The 26273-nt window shown below is 46.7% G+C and overlaps 2 protein-coding genes across 2 annotated transcripts; one reads left to right on the top strand and one right to left on the bottom strand.

Moving 5' to 3' along the window:
* Window positions 1-468: 468 nt before the first annotated feature.
* LOC306933629 (uncharacterized protein) lies at window positions 469-10315 on the top strand (the record flags this gene model as incomplete). Its single annotated transcript, XM_079515946.1, has 4 exons — window positions 469-516; window positions 6819-6967; window positions 7658-7719; window positions 9313-10315. The coding sequence occupies 4 exons, from the start codon at window positions 469-471 to the stop codon at window positions 9480-9482; spliced, it is 429 nt and encodes a 142-aa protein (XP_079372072.1). The 3' UTR covers window positions 9483-10315.
* Window positions 10316-14266: 3951 nt separating this feature from the next.
* Window positions 14267-25272, bottom strand: LOC306933628 (phosphatidylinositol polyphosphate 5-phosphatase type IV-like; the record flags this gene model as incomplete). Its single annotated transcript, XM_079515945.1, has 8 exons — window positions 14267-14469; window positions 18131-18267; window positions 19057-19172; window positions 20921-21082; window positions 21729-21836; window positions 22112-22231; window positions 23393-23517; window positions 25181-25272. 8 exons carry the CDS (start codon window positions 25270-25272, stop codon window positions 14337-14339), a joined length of 993 nt encoding a protein of 330 aa, XP_079372071.1. The 3' UTR covers window positions 14267-14336.
* Between the last annotated feature and the right edge of the window lie 1001 nt (window positions 25273-26273).

The raw sequence follows: 26273 nt of genomic DNA, 5'->3' as shown, positions 1-26273 counted from the left end.
CCGGGGGGAATGAATGAATGAATGAATGAATGAATGAATGAATGAATGAATGAATGAATGAATGAATGAATGAATGAATGAATGAATGAATGAATGAATGAATGAATAAATAAATAAATAAATAAATAAATAAATAAATAAATAAATAAATAAATAAATAAATAAATAAATGGATGGATGGATGGATGGATGGATGGATGGATGGATGGATCATATTTCCGGGGGCATTTCTCTCCAGGTGAGGACAACGCCATCCAGTCAACCAAATATGGATGTCAGAAGATCAGGCATCATCTCGTATGTATTACTTCTACTACTACTACACACACACACACACACACACACACACACACACCCTCTCGTTAATGACTCCGCCTCTCGTAATGTTAGGCCACACCTCTCATTATATTAGGCCACGCCTACTCGTTATGTAACCATATGCAAATTTCATGGGCGTCGTTTATGCAAATGAGTGGGCGGTGTCCCGCCGGCTTTGTGGGCGGTTCCGGCTACTTTGTGGGAGTGGTTTATGCAAATTTGATGGGCGTAGTTTCAACTACTATGTGGGCGTGGTTTATGCAAATTAGTGGGCGTCGTCACACCTGCTTTGTGGGCATGGTTTATGAAAATTAGTGGGCGGTGTCCAGCCTACTTTGTGGGCGTGGTTTCAACTACTTTGTTGGAGTGGCTTATGCAAATTAAGGGGTGTGGTATGCAAATGAAGGGGCATGGTATGCAAATGAAGGGGAGTGGTAGGCAAATGAAGGGGCATGGTTCCGGCTACTTTGTGGGATTAGTTTATGCAAATGAAGGTGCGTGGCATGCAAATGAAGGGGAGTGGTATGCAAATGAAGGTGCGTGGTATGCAAATGAAGGGGCATGGTATGCAAATGAAGGGGAGTGGTATGCAAATGAAGGGCGTAGTATGCAAATGAAGGGGCATGGTATGCAAATGAAGGGGCATGGTATGCAAATGAAGGGGAGTGGTATGCAAATGAAGGGGCGTGGTTCCGGCTACTTTGTGGGATTAGTTTATGCAAATGAAGGTGCGTGGTATGAAAATGAAGGGGAGTGGTATGCAAATGAAGGGGCATGGTATGCAAATGAAGGGGAGTGGTATGCAAATGAAGGGGCGTGGTTCCGGCTACTTTGTGGGATTAGTTTATGCAAATGAAGGTGCGTGGTATGAAAATGAAGGGGAGTGGTATGCAAATGAAGGGGCATGGTATGTAAATGAAGGGGAGTGGTATGCAAATGAAGGGGCATGGTTCCGGCTACTTTGTGGGATTAGTTTATGCAAATTAAGGTGCGTGGTATGAAAATGAAGGGGCATGGTATGCAAATGAAGGTGCGTGGTATGCAAATGAAGGGGAGTGGTATGCAAATGAAGGGGCATGGTTCCGGCTACTTTGTGGGATTAGTTTATGCAAATGAAGGTGCGTGGTATGAAAATGAAGGGGAGTGGTATGCAAATGAAGGGGCATGGTATGCAAATGAAGGGGCATGGTATGCAAATGAAGGGGCATGGTATGCAAATGAAGGGGCATGGTTCCGGCTACTTTGTGGGATTAGTTTATGCAAATGAAGGTGCGTGGTATGAAAATGAAGGGGAGTGGTATGCAAATGAAGGGGCATGGTATGCAAATGAAGGGGCATGGTATGCAAATGAAGGGGCATGGTATGCAAATGAAGGGGCATGGTATGCAAATGAAGGGGAGTGGTATGCAAATGAAGGGCATGTTTCTGCTACTTTGTGGGATTGGCTTATGCAAATGAAGGTGCGTGGTATGCAAATGAAGGGGCATGGTATGCAAATGAAGGGGAGTGGTATGCAAATGATGGTGCGTGGTATGCAAATGAAGGGGCATGGTATGCAAATGAAGGGGAGTGGTATGCAAATGAAGGGGCATGGTTCCGGCTACTTTGTGGGATTAGTTTATGCAAATGAAAGTGCGTGGTATGCAAATGAAGGGGAGTGGTATGCAAATGAAGGGGCATGGTTCCGGCTACTTTGTGGGATTAGTTTATGCAAATGAAAGTGCGTGGTATGCAAATGAAGGGGAGTGGTATGCAAATGAAGGGGCATGGTTCCGGCTACTTTGTGGGATTAGTTTATGCAAATGAAGGTGCGTGGTATGCAAATGAAGGTGCGTGGTATGCAAATGAAGGGGAGTGCTATGCAAATGAAGGGGCATGGTTCCGGCTACTTTGTGGGATTCGTTTATGCAAATGAAGGTGCGTGGTATGCAAATGAAGGGGAGTGGTATGCAAATGAAGGGGAGTGGTATGCAAATGAAGGGGCATGGTTCCGGCTACTTTGTGGGCTTCGTTTATGCAAATGAAGGTGCGTGGTATGCAAATGAAGGGGAGTGGTATGCAAATGAAGGGCGTGGCACACCCACTAATTTGCATAAGCGACACCCACTAATTTGCATAGCCCACACCCACAAAGTAGCAGGAACCACGCCCTTCATTTGCATAAACCACTCCCACAAAGTAGGCGGGTTGACACCCACTAATTTACATAAGCGACACCCACTAATTTGCATATACCACACCCACAAAGTAGCCGAAACATGCCCTTCATTTGCATACCACTCCCATTCATTTGCATACCACGCACCTTCATTTGCATAAACTAATCCCACAAAGTAGCCGGAACCATGCCCCTTCATTTGCATACCACGCCCCTTCATTTGCATACCACTCCCCTTCATTTGCATAACACGCCCCTTCATTTGCATACCACGCCCCTTCATTTGCATAAGCCAATCGCACAAAGTAGCCGCACATGCCCTTCATTTGCATACCACTCCCCTTCATTTGCATACCACTCCCCTTCATTTGCATACCACTCCCCTTCATTTGCATACCACGCACCTTCATTTGCATAAGCAAATCCCACAAAGTAGCCGAAACACGCCCTTCATTTGCATACCACTCCCCTTCATTTGACACCACGCCCCTTCATTTGCATACCACGCCCCTTCATTTGCATACCACTCCCCTTCATTTGCATACCGCGCCCCTTCATTTGCATACCACTCCCCTTCATTTGCATAACACGCCCCTTCATTTGCATACCACGCCCCTTCATTTGCATAAGCCAATCTCACAAAGTAGCCGAACATGCCCTTCATTTGCATACCACTCCCCTTCATTTGCATACCACTCCCCTTCATTTGCATACCACTCCCCTTCATTTGCATACCACGCACCTTCATTTGCATAAGCAAATCCCACAAAGTAGCCGAAACACGCCCTTCATTTGCATACCACTCCCCTTCATTTGCACACCACGCCCCTTCATTTGCATACCACGCACCTTCATTTGCATACCACTCCCCTTCATTTGCATACCACTCACCTTCATTTGCATTCCACTCCCCTTCATTTGCATACCACGCACCTTCATTTGCATAAACTAATCCCACAAAGTAGCCGGAACCATGCCCCTTCATTTGCATTCCACTCCCCTTCATTTGCATACCACGCACCTTCATTTGCATAAGCAAATCCCACAAAGTAGCCGAAACACGCCCTTCATTTGCATACCACTCCCCTTCATTTGCATACCACGCACCTTCATTTGCATACCACTCCCCTTCATTTGCATACCACGCACCTTCATTTGCATAAACTAATCCCACAAAGTAGCCGGAACCATGCCCCTTCATTTGCATACCACTCCCCTTCATTTGCATACCACGCACCTTCATTTGCATAAACTAATCCCACAAAGTAGCCGGAACCATGCCCCTTCATTTGCATACCACTCCCCTTCATTTGCATACCACGCACCTTCATTTGCATAAACTAATCCCACAAAGTAGCCGGAACCATGCCCCTTCATTTGCATTCCACTCCCCTTCATTTGCATACCACGCACCTTCATTTGCATAAGCAAATCCCACAAAGTAGCCGAAACACGCCCTTCATTTGCATACCACTCCCCTTCATTTGCATACCACGCACCTTCATTTGCATACCACTCCCCTTCATTTGCATACCACGCACCTTCATTTGCATAAACTAATCCCACAAAGTAGCCGGAACCATGCCCCTTCATTTGCATACCACTCCCCTTCATTTGCATACCACGCACCTTCATTTGCATAAACTAATCCCACAAAGTAGCCGGAACCATGCCCCTTCATTTGCATACCACTCCCCTTCATTTGCATACCACGCACCTTCATTTGCATAAACTAATCCCACAAAGTAGCCGGAACCATGCCCCTTCATTTGCATACCACTCCCCTTCATTTGCATACCACGCACCTTCATTTGCATACCACTCCCCTTCATTTGCATACCATGCCCCTTCATTTGCATACCACGCACCTTCATTTGCATAAACTAATCCCACAAAGTAGCCGGAACCATTCCCCTTCATTTGCATACCACTCCCCTTAATTTGCATACCACGCACCTTCATTTGCATAAACTAATCCCACAAAGTAGCCGGAACCATGCCCCTTCATTTGCATACCATGCTTCTTCATTTGCATACCACGCACCTTCATTTGCATACCACTCCCCTTCATTTGCATACCATGCCCCTTCATTTGCATACCACGCACCTTCATTTGCATACCACTCCCCATCATTTGCATAAGCCAATCCCACAAAGTAGCCGAAACACGCCCTTCATTTGCATAAACCGCTCCAACAATGTAGGCGGGCGACACCCACTCATTTGCATAAGCGACACCAACTAATTTGCATAGCCCACACCCACAAAGTAGCAGGAACCACGCCCTTCATTTGCATTAGCCACTCCCACAAAGTAGGTGGGGTGACACCCACTAATTTACATAAGCGACACCCAGTAATTTGCATATACCACACCCACAAAGTAGCCGAAACCACGCCCATCAAATTTGCATAACCCACACCCACAAAGTAGCCGGAACCACGCCCTTCATTAGCATAAACTGCTCCCACAAAGTAAGGCCTAAGTTAGCGAGAATATTCGCGAAATTCGACAGAACAAATCCGAGACCATCACCCCGATCGCAGCTGTATAGGGTTTGGGCCAAACGGACATACGGTCGCGACAGTAGCCCTGCACGAAAGCCTCGAAATTTGCGACTTTGACGCGAAAGTCGCAGAACAAATCCGAGACCATCACCGCGGCCGGGTCGCGGCCCCGATCGCAGCCGTATAGGTTTCGGGCCAAACGGACATACGGCCGCGGCGGTAGCCTTGAACGAACGCCTACAAATTGCCGACTTTGACGCGCGACAACGCGCCAACGATAAAACATCACGGTCCGACGTTCGGATATGTCGGAGAGCCAGCCGAGACGAACGGTTAGGTGTCTCGGACGTACGCCTCCGACAGTCGTACAAAACGTCCTTCACTTTGGCTCTGTGCATGCAGACACGTCATAGACCCATAGACTCTAACAGCGTCCTGGCTGAAAAATTGAAACGAGACCGCACCTCCTAGAAAGGTCGCCCGAGGACGTTCTATAGATCCATGCGTGCGTCTCCGGGAGCTCTATAACATATCCGAAAATCAGCCCGGAAGGCCTCACCGTCGTGGCGTTCCAGTGAAGCAAAGTTTGACGTTCACGCGCGCCTACGCCGACGATCGTAAGTCTGTTCGGGATGGGCCGAACACCTCTGCGATCGCGGCGACAAGCCGATCTTCGTGATGGTCCGAGTTTTTTTCTGCGACCTCGGGAACCTCAAATCTGACCCGAGGCCTAGCATTGCAGTGTAGTTCCCTTTATCGGACGCTTGTAAGAGTCCCACAAAATCGAGACCAACGCCATTTTATTCGCCATGGCCTGAATATGGATATTCGGGGGTGTTACATATTTAAAAAAATATCTATCACTTAATTGTTAAGGCATTTGGCCCAAAGGTCACCGTGGCAGTCTTTCGGCTGACCTTTGACCTTTGCAAACGTCGTGGAAATTCGAGACTGGTTCCATTGGATTCGACATGTCCTGAATATGGATATTGGAGGTTCTTACATATTTTTAAAATTATATATCACCCCGTTTTTTTAAGAATTTGGCCCAAAGGGTCACCGTTGCAGTCTTTCTGCTGACCATTGACCTTTGCAAACGTCCTGGAAAGTCGAGACCGGCCCCATTGAATTTGGGACGCTCTAAATATGAATAAAATGTCTCGTTTGCGAAGAATAGGGTTAGGGAACATATTTTAAAGGTGTGTTTTGTCTGTTTTCACTTCTGTGGAGAGAGGGGAGAGAGGAGGCAGTCTTTTTGCTGACCATTGACCTTTGCAAACGGCGTGGAGAGCCCAGACCGACGCCATTGGATTCTGCATTTTCTAAATATGAATAAAATGTCTAGTTTGTGAATAATAACATTAATGAACATGTTGTGTTTTGTGTTTTGTCTGTTCATTCAAAAAGAGAGGAGAGAGAGGAGAGGAGGGGAGAGGCATATGCCTTCATACATGTGGATGGGCTGTGGCGCTGTTCTGAATTCCACTGGCAGATGACGGTCTTTTCTTTGATTCGTTTCTCTGACTTCCTATGTAAGTGCTGCTATTAAAATGCTTACTTTAAAAAGACTAAAATAGCTAAAATACAACAATTCATGGTCATAAGTTCATAAAGCATAATTCATAATAATGTCATGATACAATAATAAATATGTGGTTCATAATTGATTTCATATGAGGTTAAAAATGTAAACATGATGTGATGATAACTTTCTGAGGCAGAACCAAGTTCCCTGTCTGTCAGTAGCAACACTGGACCATGATTGATTGACTGATTGATGCATGATTGCCTGGCATTGCACACAGGTGGTACAAACATTTCTCTCACTCATTCAGACTCTGGTCTGCACAAGGAAGCACACTCGCAGCAGAGTAGTGTGTTTGAACTGTTTAAAGTTATTAAACACGGTCAAAAGGACATTCAAAGGACTGTATGAAACTCAAGAAGCATCAAGAACCTCTTTACACAACAAGCGGCCAACGAGGTATTATTATTTGAGAGTTATCTTTGTTGTGTTGTATTGTGGTGTTTTGACGGACACGTTCACCTGCGCATCGCGCATTTCTACATGTTTTGTATTTCTTTGTTTGATCAATATGTATTGCGACGTAATTTGTTGATTGTTTATGTGTTTATTATTTTGTGTGAACATAGTTCTCACGGCATGGAACAACAGAGGGATGAGAAGAATGCCCAATAAATGCCCGTTTATAAAGAACCGACCTGTGTCGTCAATGTTGTGAGAAGAGCTACATCCTACGTGTGTGTTTCGTGTCGTGTCATTCATCATCACTTTGTTTACTTTACTTTATCACAGCTAACAGTCACATCAAGGTCTGTGAAATAGTTAGTAATGAATGAATAGCTGACTGTCGCGATTTTGGCTTATGGTGAATGTTTTACAACTATATGAACTTCAACTTTGGCCAGTAGTTGTACAAAGCCATGGGTCTGAATGTAAACAAAGTATATGCTGCTTTATAAGACAACGTTTTATTTTTATATTGAGTGGTGGTGTGATTTGCATGTTATGTAATGAGTCCGAGTTTGTATTGTGCTAAACCAGTCACCAGTAGCATGGATAAGAAGCTAACTATGCTAATCGGAATTCGCATTAAGCTAACTGCATCCACTATAATGTTACACATTATATTAATGTGCTCTGTGTGTTCAGCCATGGCCAGGACGTCGAGGCACGACCGAGAGATGGCGCTGGACGCCAAGAGACGTCTGTGTGTGAGTTCAGATCACGTGGAGAGGCTGAGGCTGCAGTGCCTGGCCCGAGGGTCGTCTGGCATCAATGGCCTGGGCAGGTGAGTGTGTGCGCGCGTGCGTGTGTGTGCGCGCGTGCCTCCCTCAGGCACAGCAGAGGCGTACATACAGACAGTTGGACTGTGAGGTGACGTGGCAGCCCTCCTCCTCGCCATCACCCAGGAAGCCTTGGAGGTGTCGGCCGGTGTTGCTGGGCTCTATAACATATGAAAATCAGACCGGAAGGCCTTACCGTTGTGGCGTTCTACAGAAGCAAAGGTTTTAAATAGCAGACCTACAAGCTCGTAGCGCGCCACTCGGTGTAGTGGAACGTTCGCGCGCGCCATGTCGACTAGAAAGGTCGCCCGAGGACGTACTACAGTTCCACGCGTGCGTCTCTGGGAGCTCTATAACATATCCGATTATCAGACCGGAAGGCCTTACCGTTGTGGCGTTCTACAGAAGCAAAGGTTTTAAATAGCAGACCTACAAGCTCGTAGCGCGCCACTCGGTGTAGTGGATGTTCGCGCGCGCCATGTCGACTAGAAAGGTCGCCCGAGGACGTACTACAGTTCCACGCGTGCGTCTCTGGGAGCTCTATAACATATCCGATAATCAGACCGGAAGGCCTTACCGTTGTGGCGTTCTACAGAAGCAAAGGTTTTAAATAGCAGACCTACAAGCTCGTAGCGCGCCACTCGGTGTAGTGGAACGTTCGCGCGCGCCATGTCGACTAGAAAGGTCGCCCGAGGACGTACTACAGTTCCACGCGTGCGTCTCTGGGAGCTCTATAACATATCCGATTATCAGACCGGAAGGCCTTACCGTTGTGGCGTTCTACAGAAGCAAAGGTTTTAAATAGCAGACCTACAAGCTCGTAGCGCGCCACTCGGTGTAGTGGATGTTCGCGCGCGCCATGTCGACTAGAAAGGTCGCCCGAGGACGTACTACAGTTCCACGCGTGCGTCTCTGGGAGCTCTATAACATATCCGATAATCAGACCGGAAGGCCTTACCGTTGTGGCGTTCTACAGAAGCAAAGGTTTTAAATAGCAGACCTACAAGCTCGTAGCGCGCCACTCGGTGTAGTGGAACGTTCGCGCGCGCCATGTCGACTAGAAAGGTCGCCCGAGGACGTACTACAGTTCCACGCGTGCGTCTCTGGGAGCTCTATAACATATCCGATAATCAGACCGGAAGGCCTTACCGTTGTGGCGTTCTACAGAAGCAAAGGTTTTAAATAGCAGACCTACAAGCTCGTAGCGCGCCACTCGGTGGCGCGCTATGAGCTTGTAGATCTGCTATTTTTCAATAGCTAAATTATAACCATGCTTAAAACACCAAAAGGGGTTCCCGCACAAAATGGTTTAAGGTTATTGTAGCAGTCAATTTATATTGGGGGTCGGGAGGGGGCGGGGCGGCGGTCCCGAGACATTGCCAAAGCATTTCCGGGGGTCCCCGGCCAAAAACGTTGAGAACCCCTGGTTTAGTCGATGAAATCAACACTGACGTCAGGTTGAAAGTGGTAAAGGGGGGGGGAAAAAACAAAACACAAAAAACTAACGTCTCGTCTTTCCAGGTAACGTTACAGCCGGCGACATCAAGCGAGTGACCAGCAAGATGCTGCGTGGCAAACCCGCCGTGGCTGCCCTGGGAGACCTGACCGAGCTGCCCTCCTACGAGCACATCCAGGCCGCTCTGTCCAGCAAGGATGGACGCCTGCCTCGCATGTACCGCCTCTTTAGATAGAAAACAAACACTACTCCCCCCCCCCCCCCCCCCCCCCGTTCCATTTAATTTATCCAGTCCGCACTGGCCACCATCACTGTATATAAACTCCTGGAGAACAAGAGACCGCTGACCCTATACTCCTAGTGTTTTCCCCTGAATAAGGGCCTGGCAATGCTCTGGGGAGGGGACAAACAGCCATGGTCCACACACAGTTGGAGAATCTGTCTTTTTCATTTGCTGGCTGGAAGGCTGTTTTTGCTGAGAGGGTTTTCACACGTTTGGGTTTTAAAAAGGAATACTTCAGCAGCAACAAATTAATCTTCATCTCCACACATGCCACCAAACGTTAACTCTTGTTTTGTTTAACGAATGAATGTTGAAAATGAAAAACTAGGATTTCTATTTTAGTGAGACCTTCAAATATAAGATGCTATTTCACTCTCTCAGTTCACATTGTCTGTACTGTATGTGTTATGAGGGTGTTGTCTGATCCGCCTTACACTGTTTGCACTGACTGTTAATCTCAAGCTCTGTGTTGGTTCTTAAATTGGGGACCAGGGACCCCCAGGTGTTCTTGAGGGGATTCCAGGGGGTCCCCAGTATAATTAGTTAATATAGCATAAACATCTGTAAACAACTTTAACGCTACACTATGTAAGCTTGTAGATAGGCTATTTTTAAAAAACAAACCAAGAAAAAAGAAAATAATTTGGAATATTTTTGGCATGGCGGTCTTTGACCCTATTGCAAGTGCAGACGGTGTGCTGGGTTTTGTGCACTTTACGTGCATTTCTTTTTCCACATAGCCAAATATACATTTTGGGGTCCTTGACTTAAAAAACGTTTGAGAACCACTGATTTGAGGCCTTGTCTTTGCTCCAGCAGATGACTCTCAACTGAACTGTTGCATGGAGGTGTTCACTCTTCCTCAATTGACCTATAGCTAAGCCAAACTGCTATGGTCCAATCACAGATAAGCATAACATGGGTTAGACAAACCTCTCCACCAATAGTATTCCTATATACAAAACTTTTTTTGAGTGGTGTAAACCACTCCTACAACTGGCTTTGTTAGTTTACGTGTCTGTTCGTACCAAAATATTACGAACGTGTCTGTTCGTACCAAAAAATTAGCATGGTTGCTATGGTCACCCAGTTCACCCGGGTGTGATTTCATTACGTCAGACCACAGCTGATCAGGCTATATAAGACCTTACACCACTCAGTTCACACGGGTGTGATTTAAAAAAAAAAAGAAAATAAATGACATGCACATATTTTTCCAGTGCATATGGTAGGCCTTGTTGTTGGATTTGGAAGAGATTTTCTTTGGAAGGTCTGGTTACAAAAATGAACCAGTATTTAATGTGTAAAATCCATGATATTTACATTTGGAATGAATGAGCCCACACAACAGTAAATATATATATATATAATATATATATATATAAACAAGGACTGTGTGGTCAATCTTGTAACTGTAACTCAAACTGTCTGCATGTGTCGACAGCAAGGAGATGTGTATTATCTTTAACGTTTATTTTTAAGCAGGGTTCATGTTTTAGGTTATTTGAGGAAGTAAAACGTGTTAATTTTTACAATTTTAGTGGCAAAATTTGTATTTTTTTTTATAACTTTTTGCGGCGATTTATTTACTATAGTCCTACTAGACCCCAGTAAATTACATCTGAGATCATGGGATCTACTGAATGTGAAGGAGGAGGTGACAAACTGATGATTGAGCCTATGACACGCAGTATGGCCGATAATTCCCAGTAGGTTACTTTTACTTCTTATCGACTTACCTCCTTCACATTCAATAGATCCTGTGATCTTTTGTGGCTAGATGTAATTTCCTTGGGTCTATTAGGACTATAGTAAATAATAATAAAGAAGTCGCCATTAAGAAAAAAAAAAACATTACCCTAAACTTGTGGTTGTGTTGGTTGGTGTCGTTGCAATGTACCAGAGCAATCAAGTGGCAAATGAAGTGGTCTTTATCATGCCTTTCTCAAATATTATTGGGTTTGCTGCATTTCATTCCGATAAACACAAGACACTTAACACTTTGGGGCTCACTTGGTAAGCGTGCATATCACATGCAGTAAATAAGGCTAGTCTATCTGACTCGAGGCTCTTTTCCTGCATGTCATCACCCCCCACTCTCATAACCCATTTGTGTAAGTCTCCGTTGTGTTCATTTCTCCAGCTAGACTAACTTGTCTTGATGGCCATGTTTGTTCATCTTCACAAGCTTGTCAGTAAAGAAATGTAGGTATTGCCTAAAGGGCGAGGTCGCTTCTCGCCCTCAGGCGTGCACACATCCGCCTGGGTGACAGCAGACTGCTGGGTGATCTGTACTGGCCATATATGGCGCGTGTCTTGAGTGTACAGGGTTTGATGAGGTCAGGTCAACGTATGGAAAGTCGGAACAGGTCAGCTCCATATATGAAGATCTATCATCTAATGGTGGCAGCGGGGGCAGTGTCTTGAGTGTACAGGATTTGATTAGTGCCGGGCCTTAATTTTCGGGGCTGTTGAGAACTGTCGTGTTCGCCTAGCCTGGGTAAACCCACTCCCCCTGCTGGACAACATTTTGCAAATCTGAGGAGGGGTTTACCCAGGCTAGTGTTTGCCGGCTGCCGGTCACAGCTCCACCAATAACTTTGGGGCAGGCCCATCTAGAGTTTAAATGGACAGGTATCATTCAAAAGGCAGACATCGAAGAGGAAGGATGGATGGGGAAGGATCAACATATCGAAAGTCAGAACAGGTCAGCTCCATATATGGAGATCTAAGGGTTTGAGGTGAGATGTAGGTTTGCTGGCCAATATTGATGACATCAGGGATCTCCATATATGGGCTTAATATTGATCACATGTGATGTCACGAGGCATGACCATATATGGGGCATGACTGACTGACTGACATAGTAAATGCAACTTGCAGTCGCAATAGTGAACAGATTTTGACCATAAATTGTTCAATCTTGGAAAATCAAATTCCACCTAAGTTTCAAACATTTTATTATGTGGAGTTACAGTACAGTATGTCAGAGATGTTTCAATGTGATAGAAAATGATGTACACAGAGGTCCTGAGGAAACCATGAACAAGACAACACAGGCACTTAACCCAGAGTGTAATTCATAGTTTGTTGCATGACTGTTGCTCACCAGTCCAGTCCAGAAGTGCTAATTCCGTGTCCGACACAGTCATAATACAAAATATAAATTAAGCTTGACCTCTTAAACCCTCTATATTTGGTCTGCTCTTTTTTTCACAACCCCAAATGTCTTCTCCCAAAATAGCCGTGCTACAAGTTCACAATACTGTACGTACTAAAGCGTTATTCATAGTCTGGATTTTCGGTGGTGAGGTGACCACCGAACTACACGTGCTGCGGTGAAGAGCAAACCACCGCCATCGCCCCAGCCCTTCTCTCTGTTTTTACTCACCACTGCTCAACGTTATTTCAGCTCCGGTGGTCACCTCACCACCGGAGCTTGTGGTCACCCCACCACCGAAAATCCAGACTATGAATGAGCCTTAAGGCCTATTCATACTCCACTTTTAGGTGATAAGGTGACCACCAAAAATGACATGATGTCACGCTGTGGTGAGCGACTCACCGCAACACATCTGTTTTTACTAACCATCGTTTCGGTGGTCACCTTATCACCTAAAACTGGAGTAAGAATAGGCCTTTAAGCTTGTAGATCAGCTATTTTCACTAAATGTTCTATTATGACATGCCCAGAAGAGGGACATGTGGGTTCACATGGTTAAGAGTGAATGACACCTGATTCACTGATCTTCATGCAAGGACCAGGAGCATCAGAATTCCTTTTAGCTGAGTATTATGCGGGCGTTCATATTCTCGTCCAAAGATTACAGTTCTAGGCAACGAGCGCATTGCAAAACGATTGGCAGATAAAACCGACGCATGGAACCTCTTTGGAATTATCCAATCAAGGTCACAGATCATTTGAAGAAAATGGCTTTGATCACCAGGGAATCAAATCAATTTGCTCTCCCTGTAATTTGACACTGTCTTGTCTATTGAAATATCATAAAAAAAGTTATGTTATCTGTGTAGGTACTGTAATGTGTTGTCACTGGTCCTGCCTATGGCCGATCCACAAGCTTGAGCTTGATGGTCAGGTATTTACCACTTGACACCTTCATACGACGGACTATTAATTGGGCGTATTAAGCACGCAGCTGGGAATTCAAAACCTTTCCCTACCTAATGTTTGCCGCATCGTCAAGGCATTTGAACACTAATGCAGCGTTTGAGAAAAGGGTTAACCTAGCATTACGGTCCTCATCAACCTTGCTCGTTAAATACAAAATAATTAGAAAAACAAAACGATGCAATTATACATTCTCGACGGTTAATCGCGTCACGCCACAGTGTGTGACCGACAAGTCCCGTTTGTGCAGAGTGGGACTACATAAATAAGAACCCAGACGGCTGTGCACACACATCAGTCCGTCTGACCTGGAGGTCCCTGACCTGGAGGTCCCTGACCTCGCACGCAGCCAGCCTGCAGCATCCACCTCTGCCCCAGCATTTCACCAGGACACAGTTACCAACAACGCCCGCTAGAGGGCGGCCAACCACTGCTCAGTCACTAGGACTCCTCGGGTTCTTTTGTTCGTGTACTCTGGGGTTCCCTCCCTCCCTCCTGGGTGGTTTTCAGGGAGCATTTTGGTCTGGGTGTGGTTCCAGAGAGTGTCCGCGTTAGGAGACGGAGCAGGCGGTGCTACTGCCCTGGTTCTCCTGTCAGGAGACGGAGCAGACCGTGCTACTGCCCTGGTTCTCCTGTCAGGAGACGGAGCAGACCGTGCTACTGCCCTGGTTCTCCTGTCAGGAGACGGAGCAGACCGTGCTACTGCCCTGGTTCTTCATGGCCTCTTTCCTCTGCAGCTCTCTGCTCATCCTCCTCCTGATGCCTTCCAGGTAGAGGCTCCGGTCAAACTGGCCCGCACCCAGGGGAATGCTGGCAGACACACATTCACACAGGCAAATAGAAGAGTACATGATTGTTATTCTCACACCCATGGATTAAAGTTCAGCCATTTTAATCCATAGAAGCCAGCATGTCTTCTGTGAAAGCACGCTTGCGCACCGAAAATAATAGCAGATCTAATATACCTATTTTCGGTATACAAAGTAAGAAGCATCTTCCAGAAACATGAATGGTCTCAGAAATGTGATGATTTCTTCAGCTGGTCGGCCTAAAACATCATCATCACATTTTCAGCCTTGAGATTGTATTTTGCCCTATTCCTCACGTCTCAACCACTGAAACCCTATTGCAATGCTGTTGGGCAGAAACCCCCCATATCCATATACCGTACAAACACGAACGCATCAAAAGTAGCAGATCCACAATGCGGCGCAAAGCGGCACATTCTGAGCTTGTAGATCTGCTCCTTTTGATGTTTTTTAATTAAATCCTGAAAGGTAAACGTTTTGGACATATGAGGTTTCCACTCGACTATTTACTACAGGGATCTGTTCCCCCTACCCTTTACCTTCTACACACCAAGGGGCCCTATCTTTCTGTCTGTTCCCCCTACCCTTTACCTTCTACACACCAAGGGGCCCTATCTTTCTGTCTGTTCCCCCTACCTTTTACCTTCTACACACCAAGGGGCCCTATCTTTCTGTCTGTTCCCCCTACCTTTTACCTTCTACACACCAAGGGGCCCTATCTTTCTGTCTGTTCCCCCTACCTTTTACCTTCTACACACCAAGGGGCCCTATCTTTCTGTCTGTTCCCCCTACCCTTTACCTTCTACACACCAAGGGGCCCTATCTTTCTGTCTGTTCCCCCTACCTTTTACCTTCTACACACCAAGGGGCACCTATCTTTCTGTCTGTTCCCCCTACCCTTTACCTTCTACACACCAAGGGGCCCTATCTTTCTGTCTGTTCCCCCTACCTTTTACCTTCTACACACCAAGGGGCACCTATCTTTCTGTCTGTTCCCCCTACCCTTTACCTTCTACACACCAAGGGGCACCTATCTTTCTGTCTGTTCCCCCTACCTTTTACCTTCTACACACCAAGGGGCCCTATCTTTCTGTCTGTTCCCCCTACCCTTTACCTTCTACACCAAGGGGCCCTATCTTTCTGTCTGTTCCCCCTACCCTTTACCTTCTACACCAAGGGGCCCTATCTTTCTGTCTGTTCCCCCTACCCTTTACCTTCTACACCAAGGGGCACCTATCTTTCTGTCTGTTCCCCCTACCTTTTACCTTCTACACACCAAGGGGCCCTATCTTTCTGTCTGTTCCCCCTACCCTTTACCTTCTACACACCAAGGGGCACCTATCTTTCTGTCTGTTCCCCCTACCCTTTACCTTCTACACACCAAGGGGCCCTATCTTTCTGTCTGTTCCCCCTACCCTTTACCTTCTACACACCAAGGGGCACCTATCTTTCTGTCTGTTCCCCCTACCCTTTACCTTCTACACACCAAGGGGCCCTATCTTTCTGTCTGTTCCCCCTACCCTTTACCTTCTACACACCAAGGGGCACCTATCTTTCTGTCTGTTCCCCCTACCCTTTACCTTCTACACACCAAGGGGCACCTATCTTTCCGTATCCCTTATCTTATTAGAAATGTTATATTATTTTGAAAAACATTTTAAAATGGTGAAAATTGCCGATCTACCTCACATCATGGCGTTGTGAGCTTGTATCGGCTATTTCTGCAGAACGTCACCTATTTTAGACAAATGTTTGCCTGTTATCCCATTCTGGGCGGGAACCCCTTTTGGTGTTGTAAGCATTATGTTATACTTTTGTGAAAAATAGCATATCTACAAGCTAACCCTAACTTTTTTTGAGTGGTGTAAACCACTCCTACAACTGGCTTTTTTGTGCAGAAAAAATGAGCATGGTTGCTATGTTCACCCTGTTCACCCGGGTGTGATTTCATTACGTCATGCTCATTGTGCAGAAAAAAATAGCATGGTTGCTATGTTCACCCGGGTGTGATTTCATTACGTCAGACATGATTTCATTACGTCAGACGGGCTATCCTATATAAGACCTTACACCACTCAGTTCACACGGGTGTGATTTTTTTTTTTAATCGTGAAAATGTGCCTCAAATCTTTGAATATATTATTACAGAGTGAACATTTAAACTCAAATCTTTGCTTCTGGGGAGGTCCCTGGAACAACATATTTGCAGATGGGCGGGCGGAGGCATGCATATTACATATCATTTACCTTCTGGGGAGGTCCCTGGAACAACATATTTGCAGATGGGCGGGCGGAGGCATGCATATTACATATCATTTACCTTCTGGGGAGGTCCCTGGAACAACATATTTTCAGATGGGCGGGCGGAGGCATGCATATTACATATCATTTACCTTCTGGGGAGGTCCCTGGAACAACATATTGTCAGATGGGCGGGCGGAGGCATGCATATTACATATCATTTACCTTCTGGGGAGGTCCCTGGAACAACATATCTTCAGATGGGCGGGCGGAGGCATGCATATTACATATCATTTACCTTCTGGGGAGGTCCCTGGAACAACATATCTTCAGATGGGCGGGCGGAGGCATGCATATTACATATCATTTACCTTCTGGGGAGGTCCCTGGAACAACATATCGTCAGATGGGCGGGCGGAGGCATGCATATTACATATCATTTACCTTCTGGGGAGGTCCCTGGAACAACATATTGTCAGATGGGCGGGCGGAGGCATGCATATTACATATCATTTACCTTCTGGGGAGGTCCCTGGAACAACATATCTTCAGATGGGCGGGCGGAGGCATGCATATTACATATCATTTACCTTCTGGGGAGGTCCCTGGAACAACATATCTTCAGATGGGCGGGCGGAGGCATGCATATTACATATCATTTACCTTCTGGGGAGGTCCCTGGAACAACATATCTTCAGATGGGCGGGCGGAGGCATGCATATTACATATCATTTACCTTCTGGGGAGGTCCCTGGAACAACATATCTTCAGATGGGCGGGCGGAGGCATGCATATTACATATCATTTACCTTCTGGGGAGGTCCCTGGAACAACATATTGTCAGATGGGCGGGCGGAGGCATGCATATTACATATCATTTACCTTCTGGGGAGGTCCCTGGAACAACATATTTTCAGATGGGCGGGCGGAGGCATGCATATTACATATCATTTACCTTCTGGGGAGGTCCCTGGAACAACATATGTTCAGATGGGCGGGCGGAGGCATGCATATTACATATCATTTACCTTCTGGGGAGGTCCCTGGAACAACATATGTTCAGATGGGCGGGCGGAGGCATGCATATTACATATCATTTCTGGGGTCCTTGACATGAAATATTGAGCACCACTGATACATATATGAAACATAAGGGTTTTCAGAAAACTGTCAAGATTTTGAAGACATTTTTTTAAGTTTCGACGTCAGGCCTAAATGGGTTATGACATGTCATGATGACATGGGGGCCCTCTTTAACGCCTAGATGTTAACGATGAATCTTTAGTTGCAAGGGCCATAACTCCTTTCTGACAGAATGCAATGCTTTATTTGCAGAGGCAGCCGTGCTTTTGTCTTTTTTTTGGGTCAAACTATTTGGAACAACACAGCGTTAACGTGGCAGGACATCCACCGGGACTCACTTGTCTCTCCCCGGCCGCAGTTTGACCTGGAACGCTCCCATGACGGGCCGGTGGTCCGAGGTCTTGATGCTGGAGCAGCTGCCGTATTTGACCACCTTGATGTCATCTACCTGCCTGTTCCTGAACACAATCCTGTCCTGTGGACACAGGGAAGAGGCATTGATTGAACACTAGTAACACTTTATAAAACAGCACCGAGGTACAGTAAAGCAAAAAGAAAAAGTCCTGTCATTTTGTTCACAGTCCACGAATCAATACAGTATGGGGGAGGGGGGGGTTGACTGTCATTCCGAAACAGGAAAACGGCCTTTCTGCAAACCATTGCCACATATTTGGAAGCACAGAATTTAAGAAAGTCGTTGCGTCTGTAACATAAAGATTTTCATTCACTGGAACAAAGGGCACTGGTTAGAAACACTGGGCAATAATTGGAAATAGTGATTAGAAAGGGTGACATCTGACTTGGTCATATACTGTATGACCTAACAGTGGAATACCTAAATATGCGTATACTATACACTATAGAGTGCTATGTCTACATAAAGTGCTATTTAAGTTACATAAGTTGAGCCTATGCATACGCCTGTACGTCGTCGGGGCTAGGGCAAGTGCTATGGGCTATGATGGAGTCTGAAGAGGTGGGTTTTCAGAATATGGCGGAAGATTGGGAGTGAGTCTGCAGTTCTTGTTATGGGAAGTGCATTCCATAGTTTTGGAGCCAGAAAGGAGAATAGTTTGGGACGTGTGGAGCGTTGTTGTCCCACCGTTTTTAGTGAAGGTACTTCCAGCCTTCCTGCGTCGGATGATCTGAGCGAAAATCATTTGAGAAAGTCCCTCCCTGTCAAAACCTTTACAGATGAAGGTCATCTGAAGCCTATACTTTTGGGGGTCCTAGACATGAAAAGGTTTGAGAAGCACTGCCTTACTGTGAATGAAGGCGTCCTCTGCTTGGACGTGGTGTCATACACGTCACAGCCGATGTCAAACTTATAGGTGGGGCGGAAGTGAATGGACGCCTCCTGGAAGCCTTTGAAGATAGAACCTAGAGAGCATGTCTCCACACACACACACACACACACACACACACACACACACACACACACACACACACACACAGAGACAAGTTTAACACCTAGAACGCCCAAGGATATTTGTAACCATTAAATCAGGACGCCCAGAGATTTGTTTCAAGGTGCACAAGGCGCCATCTTGGATGTAGCTGAAGTAGCTAGATGTAGCCAAATCACCCCCGAGGGGATCGACAACAACGGGAAGTATGATTACTTATAACGCGACAAGCGACAGGACACGATGGGCCGTCAAAAACATCATCTTTGGTTAGAATTGGACGGATTGATTTAGATTTTAGATCAAGAGTTATTCACGTTTGAAGATTTTTCCTCTCATCCACTAAAATGGAGGGGGAACACTTTGGATGACGTCCCAACCGGAAATTACATCGAATGTTGCTCAATCGACGCTCCCAGCCTGTGGATCGGTGCACTCCCAGCCTGTGGAGCGGTGCGCTCCCAGCCTGTGGAGCGGTGCGCTCCCAGCCTGTGGAGCGGTGCACTCCCAGCCTGTGGAGCGGTGCGCTCCCAGCCTGTGGAGCGGTGCGCTCCCAGCCTGTGGAGCGGTGCGCTCCCAGCCTGTGGAGCGGTGCGCTCCCAGCCTGTGGAGCGGTGCGCTCCCAGCCTGTGGAGCGGTGCGCTCCCAGCCTGTGGAGCGGTGCGCTCCCAGCCTGTGGAGCGGAGCGCTCCCAGCCTGTGGAGCGGTGCGCTCCCAGCCTGTGGAGCGGTGCGCTCCCAGCCTGTGGAGCGGTGCGCTCCCAGCCTGTGGAGCGGTGCGCTCCCAGCCTGTGGAGCGGTGCGCTCCCAGCCTGTGGAGCGATGCGCTCCCAGCCTGTGGAGCGGTGCGCTCCCAGCCTGTGGAGCGGTGCGCTCCCAGCCTGTGGAGCGGTGCGCTCCCAGCCTGTGGAGCGGTGCGCTCCCAGCCTGTGGAGCGGTGCGCTCCCAGCCTGTGGAGCGGTGCGCTCCCAGCCTGTGGAGCGGTGCGCTCCCAGCCTGTGGAGCGGTGCGCTCCCAGCCTGTGGAGCGATGCGCTCCCAGCCTGTGGAGCGGTGCGCTCCCAGCCTGTGGAGCGGTGCGCTCCCAGCCTGTGGAGCGGTGCGCTCCCAGCCTGTGGAGCGGTGCGCTCCCAGCCTGTGGAGCGGTGCGCTCCCAGCCTGTGGAGCGGTGCGCTCCCAGCCTGTGGAGCGGTGCGCTCCCAGCCTGTGGAGCGGTGCGCTCCCAGCCTGTGGAGCGGTGCGCTCCCAGCCTGTGGAGCGGTGCGCTCCCAGCCTGTGGAGCGGTGCGCTCCCAGCCTGTGGAGCGGTGCGCTCCCAGCCTGTGGAGCGGTGCGCTCCCAGCCTGTGGAGCGGTGCGCTCCCAGCCTGTGGAGCGGTGCGCTCCCAGCCTGTGGAGCGGTGCGCTCCCAGCCTGTGGAGCGGTGCGCTCCCAGCCTGTGGAGCGGTGCGCTCCCAGCCTGTGGAGCGGTGCGCTCCCAGCATGTGGAGCGGTGCGCTCGGTTATGATATCATTAATGTTCCGTCCTGTGATTAATCTCCGTCCTGAGCATGGGATTATTTGATAGGACGGAGACCTCAGTTTATGCCGCTCAGAGTGTTAACCATATTTTCCAAAATAGCAAATAAGCAATATTACGTGTATTTCGCATTCGCATTCGTGATTTATTTTGCGAGAACGCAGGTTAATTAACGCACTGGAACCAACGGCTGGGCGCTAGTCGTACCGTCTTTCATCTCCTTGGCGAGCTGGTCGTGCTGCAGCAGGAGGTCCATGTCCGTGCCGACCGTCTGCCTCAGGATGGCTTCCACGCCCGGGCGGTCTTTACTGAGCCGGAAGTTGAAGTCTCCGAACCAGAAGACCTGGTCGAATCTGGTGGTGACGTCAGCTGTGGCGGAGGAACAACAGGGCTTTGAGATCATCATCTGAGTGTTGACAAGTACCGGTAATTCACCGTTACCAACCTCCTGGATTCAAGAGTCTTTTTATCACCACAAAACATTAGTATAATTCAGCTCCATTTAATTAATTAAAGATAGATAGCCTTTATTGTCCACAGGGGAAATCCATTTTTCTCAGGTTAGTAGACTACAAACAGACAAGTCAATTAGTTAATAAACAGGTAAATAACACCAGAGTAAATATTTTTTAATCCAAGCACAAGCTCATAGCATGGCTATGAGCTTGTAGATCTGCTATTTTTGAAAAATCGTGAAAATGTGGCGCAAATCTTTGAATATATATTCTTTCAGAGCAAACGTTTTTAACTCAAACCTTTGCTTCTGGGAGGTCCCTGGAACAACATATTTCCAGGCCAAATACATACAATTCTGGGGGTCCTTGACATGAAATAGTTTGAGAACCACTGATATAGAAACATAGGGTTTTTCCGAAAACTGTCAGACATTTGTAGAATCGTCCTTAGGTCTAAATGGGTTAAACAACTTGCAGATCTGCAAATCTCAGCCCACAAACAAAGTATAAATGAAGCCTTGTGATTGACAACACTACTAAGTCGACACAGACAGACTTACAGGCTGTAGAGCGATATGGATTGGTGTCAGGAAGGCTTTTGGGAAGAGCGAGTGCTTCAATGATCTTGTTATAGTCCAGGATCCTTTCATAGACTTTGGCATCTCCAGCTGGAAGAGAAAGGAAATAGACTTAAAAGCAGTTGTCTGTGTGATGCTGTGCTGTGCGGTGACTACTACAGTGTGTGTGTGTGTGTGTGTGTGTGTGTGTGCGTGCGTGCGTGCGTGCGTGCGTGCGTGCGTGCGTGCGTGCGTGCGTGCGTGCGTGCGTGCGTGCGTGCGTGCGTGCGTGCGTGCGTGCATATTATGGTCGATGGTCGTAGACCGATAGTAAGAATACATTTTGCAGGGATGAACGTCATCACGTGTTAGGATGCAGTACTCACAGGTAAAGTGGGAGGTGATGAAGAGGAAGGACGTCCCGAAAAAGGTGAAGGCCACGCCCACGGCCCCTTTGGTCTTGATCTGGGAGATGATCCTGGTGGTGACCGTGGCGTGCTCCACCTCTGTGTTAGTAAGAAAATACATTTTACTTTGTTGTTAGCTTGTAGATCACCACCAATAGAGGGTATGCACATGCATAACGTCAATGGCAAAATCGAGTGGCAAAGTGAGTTTAACATTGTTTAACGTTTTTTAATGCAATCAGATAGGACTTTTCTGTTTGGATGTATAGGCTGTCAAGGCCAGAAAGTAGTGTTTTGCCACATCATCAAAACCTCCGGGTTTGATGATGATGATGTCACACGCTTACCCTATTATCACCATTTGTTTCCTATTTTTCTTTTGGAGGGGTCTATATTTCAATACAGCAATGTATTGATATGAACACATTGATTCCCATTCACAAGTTACCCAAGTTAATTGATAAAGACCTCTTTCCCTCACAAACACGAGGGACAGCCTAGGATACGTCACACGTTTGGATCACGTGACCGGGAAAAAAAATCACTGAGCCTGGTTTCTCAGTGATTCTGGGTAATTGTAGATTTGTATTGTTATTACAAAACATAACCACTTCAGCCCTATACACATTTCGGCCATTTGAAAGTAGCCGGTCTACAAGCTCACAACAATGCGTCGCATTTCACTGAAGTGAAAAAGAACAAACACTGTCTTCAAATGCAGTGGAAAAACTTTAATTGAGAACCAGCAACGTTTCAGGCTATACGGCCTTCATCAGACTATCTTTATGTCTTCAAATGCAGTGGAAAAACCTTAAATAGGGAACCATGCGGGTGTTTTTTTCTTTTGCATGACGGGCACTTGGTTGTCCCTCTCCTACGCACCTGTCACTTGGTTGTCCCTCTCCTACGCACCTGTCACTTGGTTGTCCCTCTCCTACGCACCTGTCACTTGGAGGTGTGCAAAAGCCTTGCTTTTGTATTCACTTAAGTAAAACATTGGACTACTTTTTTCCCCACCACTGACAGTACTGTTCTGACCTGAGCAGAACCAGATGAGGTCTCTCCTGATGAAGACAGTGAGGTACAGGACACACTGACAGTACTGTTCTGACCTGAGCAGAACCAGATGAGGTCTCTCCTGATGAAGACAGTGAGGTACAGGACACACTGACAGTACTGTTCTGACCTGAGCAGAACCAGATGAGGTCTCTCCTGATGAAGACAGTGAGGTACAGGACACACTGACAGTACTGTTCTGACCTGAGCAGAACCAGATGAGGTCTCTCCTGATGAAGACAGTGAGGTACAGGACACCGTGTGCTGCTGCGTACAGCATGACGTAATACGGTCCTAGAGTCTCCTGGAGACGGGTCTCCCATTCCCTCCTGTGGACGCAAGCGCATGAACACACAAACACGCACGCACGCACACACACACACACACACACACAAATCCACGCATGTGGATGGACGCGCACACACATAAACGCACGGACACAAATAAGTTATTGCCGGCGATATTATGAATGCATTTAATTTAGCCTTTTCTGCCCTTATTAACCCTAACCAGTGATGTAAATATGTTTTCAATGTAATGAGTCCCGGGATGCAGGGATGGTCTTTTAGACGAGTCCCAGGGACATTTTATGAGTCCCACTTCAACGACGTTAGGAGTCATATTTTGCCATTTTTACAAATTGCAGCATTTAACTCTCATTTAATTTTATATGGTTATAATGTGGTTATATTCATGTAGAAAACAGAAGAAGAAATGATTATTATAACTAAAGCTAGCAAAATAAACTAGAATAAAAGTAGTGCATCCCGTGGATGCAGAGGTCGTTGTTCTATTGCGTCCCTTAACTATAAACTGCGTTTTGGGATGCAAAATGCACCCTATTTTAATCTCTGCCTAACCCTAAATTGTTGCACCACAAATAGCAGATCAATAGATCTACATACAACATCACAACACAACAAGCATTTTTATAAATGCAATGCTTTGCCTTTTCTGCCATTGTGAGCCGAGCTTGCTATTTTTTGGTGCATGACCTCGGTGCGCAACAACGTACAAGTCTGAAGTCAGCACAACCCTAATCCGAGGTTTATTTTTCACCACTAGGGGGGCGAAAAAACGTTGGTGTTGTGACTTTATATATTTTCAATTACGTGGTGGAAAAATATATTGGTTCAATCCTTTTTAAATGTTTTTTTTGTGGCTTTCACCTTTTTTATATTTTTTATGGAGGGACAGACAGTAGGCTGACAGGAAATGGGGAGAGAGATGGGGGGAAGACATGCAGTAAAGGCCGTCGGGATCGGGAGTCGAACCCGCGGCACACTGCCAGACTGGATTACCAGCCAAGGTGCCTGGACCGCTGAGCCACGGCCCAGGCTGGTTCAATATATTTGTATTATATTTTTAACCTATGTATTTATTTAAAGCAGTGGCTCTCAAAGGTGTGATCCAGGGACCCTCATGGTTCCTTGAGGGGGTTCCAAATGGACCCAATATAGGTCTGTAACTCTGAGAGTGTAACACATGGACCCAAATGGACCCTTACAGGTCTGTAACTCTGAGTGTACAAATGGAACCAAATGGACCGTTTTATAACTTTTAACTCTGATACTGTACAGATGGAATCAAATGGGACTCCAAATGGGTCCATTTGGTTTTACTCTCAGAGTTATGGGGGTCCTTGAAATTAAAACGTTTGAGAACCTGTATGCAATGGCTTATCTCTTGTAAAAAGAGAGAGACCAGCCCAAACCATCATATCCTATGCTTTGCTTGGTTGTAGGCTACAAAATAATATTCGGTCAATTGAATTTGCAGAAGGACTCACCTCGCGCACAGCTGCCTTGTCTGTGTTGTTGACATGGACTTGCAGGACAGAACTTTTATTTGTGACAGACACATAGTTCCTTTGCAGACAATACAATCTGCATCTCATTGGTCAGTCACAAAGCTAAGAAAACAGTAGCCTACTTTTTCTGCATGTCATTGATAGGATTAGGATAGTTATTTTGCAATTCAAGTTTTCCTCACGGAGAGCAGACAACACAGTCTATCTGCAGACAGCGGAGCAGCAGCGAGCCTTTCTCTGACCTGCTGTGAGGACCAGTGCTGTCAGCGCGCATGCAGTTATGAATAATACACATTCCGGGGTTCGGGCTGAAAGTCCGCCTCCCACAGTGTTTTTCCACTACGAACCATTGAACGTGCATTGTAATACACATTGGTCGGTCTGAATGGTCTGTGAGCGTACATATACGTGTAAAGGAATTTATAAACCCCCCCCCCGGACAGCCAGCCGGACAGCCAAAAGAGGACGTATGGTAAGCCTACATTAGACACACAGCACAACAACCTGGCAACCCTGAATGAGGGACAAGTGGCAAATTGCCAATCAGCTGCCAGTCCTGGTGTGTGTGTGTGTGTGTGTGAGAGAGAGTGCAGAGTCCTCACAAGTACTGTTAAAAAAACTCTACCACAACGTCACTAAAAGGTACATTAAAACACTTGAACCTTTGCAAAACAAACACATAGTAACATACAGACGTACATTATGACAATATTTCACTGTGTGCATTGGTAAAATACACTTGTTACTACTTACGAAGAAAAATGTACTAGCCTGCAAAAAAACAAGACGATAAATATACCCTCAATCCTTGGCTCAGAGTATTCCACGGTGGCTCAGTGGTTCTGTCAGTTGCCGATGGTGTGAGAGGACGCTGGTTCGGGACAAGTCAAGATTCGTGACCTCGGACAGAGGATTGAGGATAAATCAAAGTAAATCACTCTTTACCTTTTAGTCAAGGAGGATAAATCAAAAATAATTCACTCTTTACCTTTTAGTCAACAAGTCAAAAGTCAAGACAAGGACTAAGGACTAAGGACTAAGGATAAATCAAAAATAAATCACACTTTACCTTTGAAATGTATTTAAGACGCGCCGTCCGAGTTACGTCCCGATAGGCAGAGAATAGTATATATTATTAGCCCTTCGTTTTCCATGCGCTGACAATAGTTGGAAATGACACGTCCACCAGGGGGAGACCTTGACCAGGCTATGGTGAGTATGCCAGTATGGCCTTTGTATTGAGTTTGTGCTTGAAATGTACTGTAATTCTGCAAA

Source organism: Electrona antarctica (assembly GCF_951216825.1).
Source record: "Electrona antarctica genome assembly, chromosome: 12".
NCBI lineage: Eukaryota > Metazoa > Chordata > Actinopteri > Myctophiformes > Myctophidae > Electrona > Electrona antarctica.
Note: the sequence above shows the minus strand (reverse complement) of the source record. Positions and strands in the feature narration are given on the sequence as shown.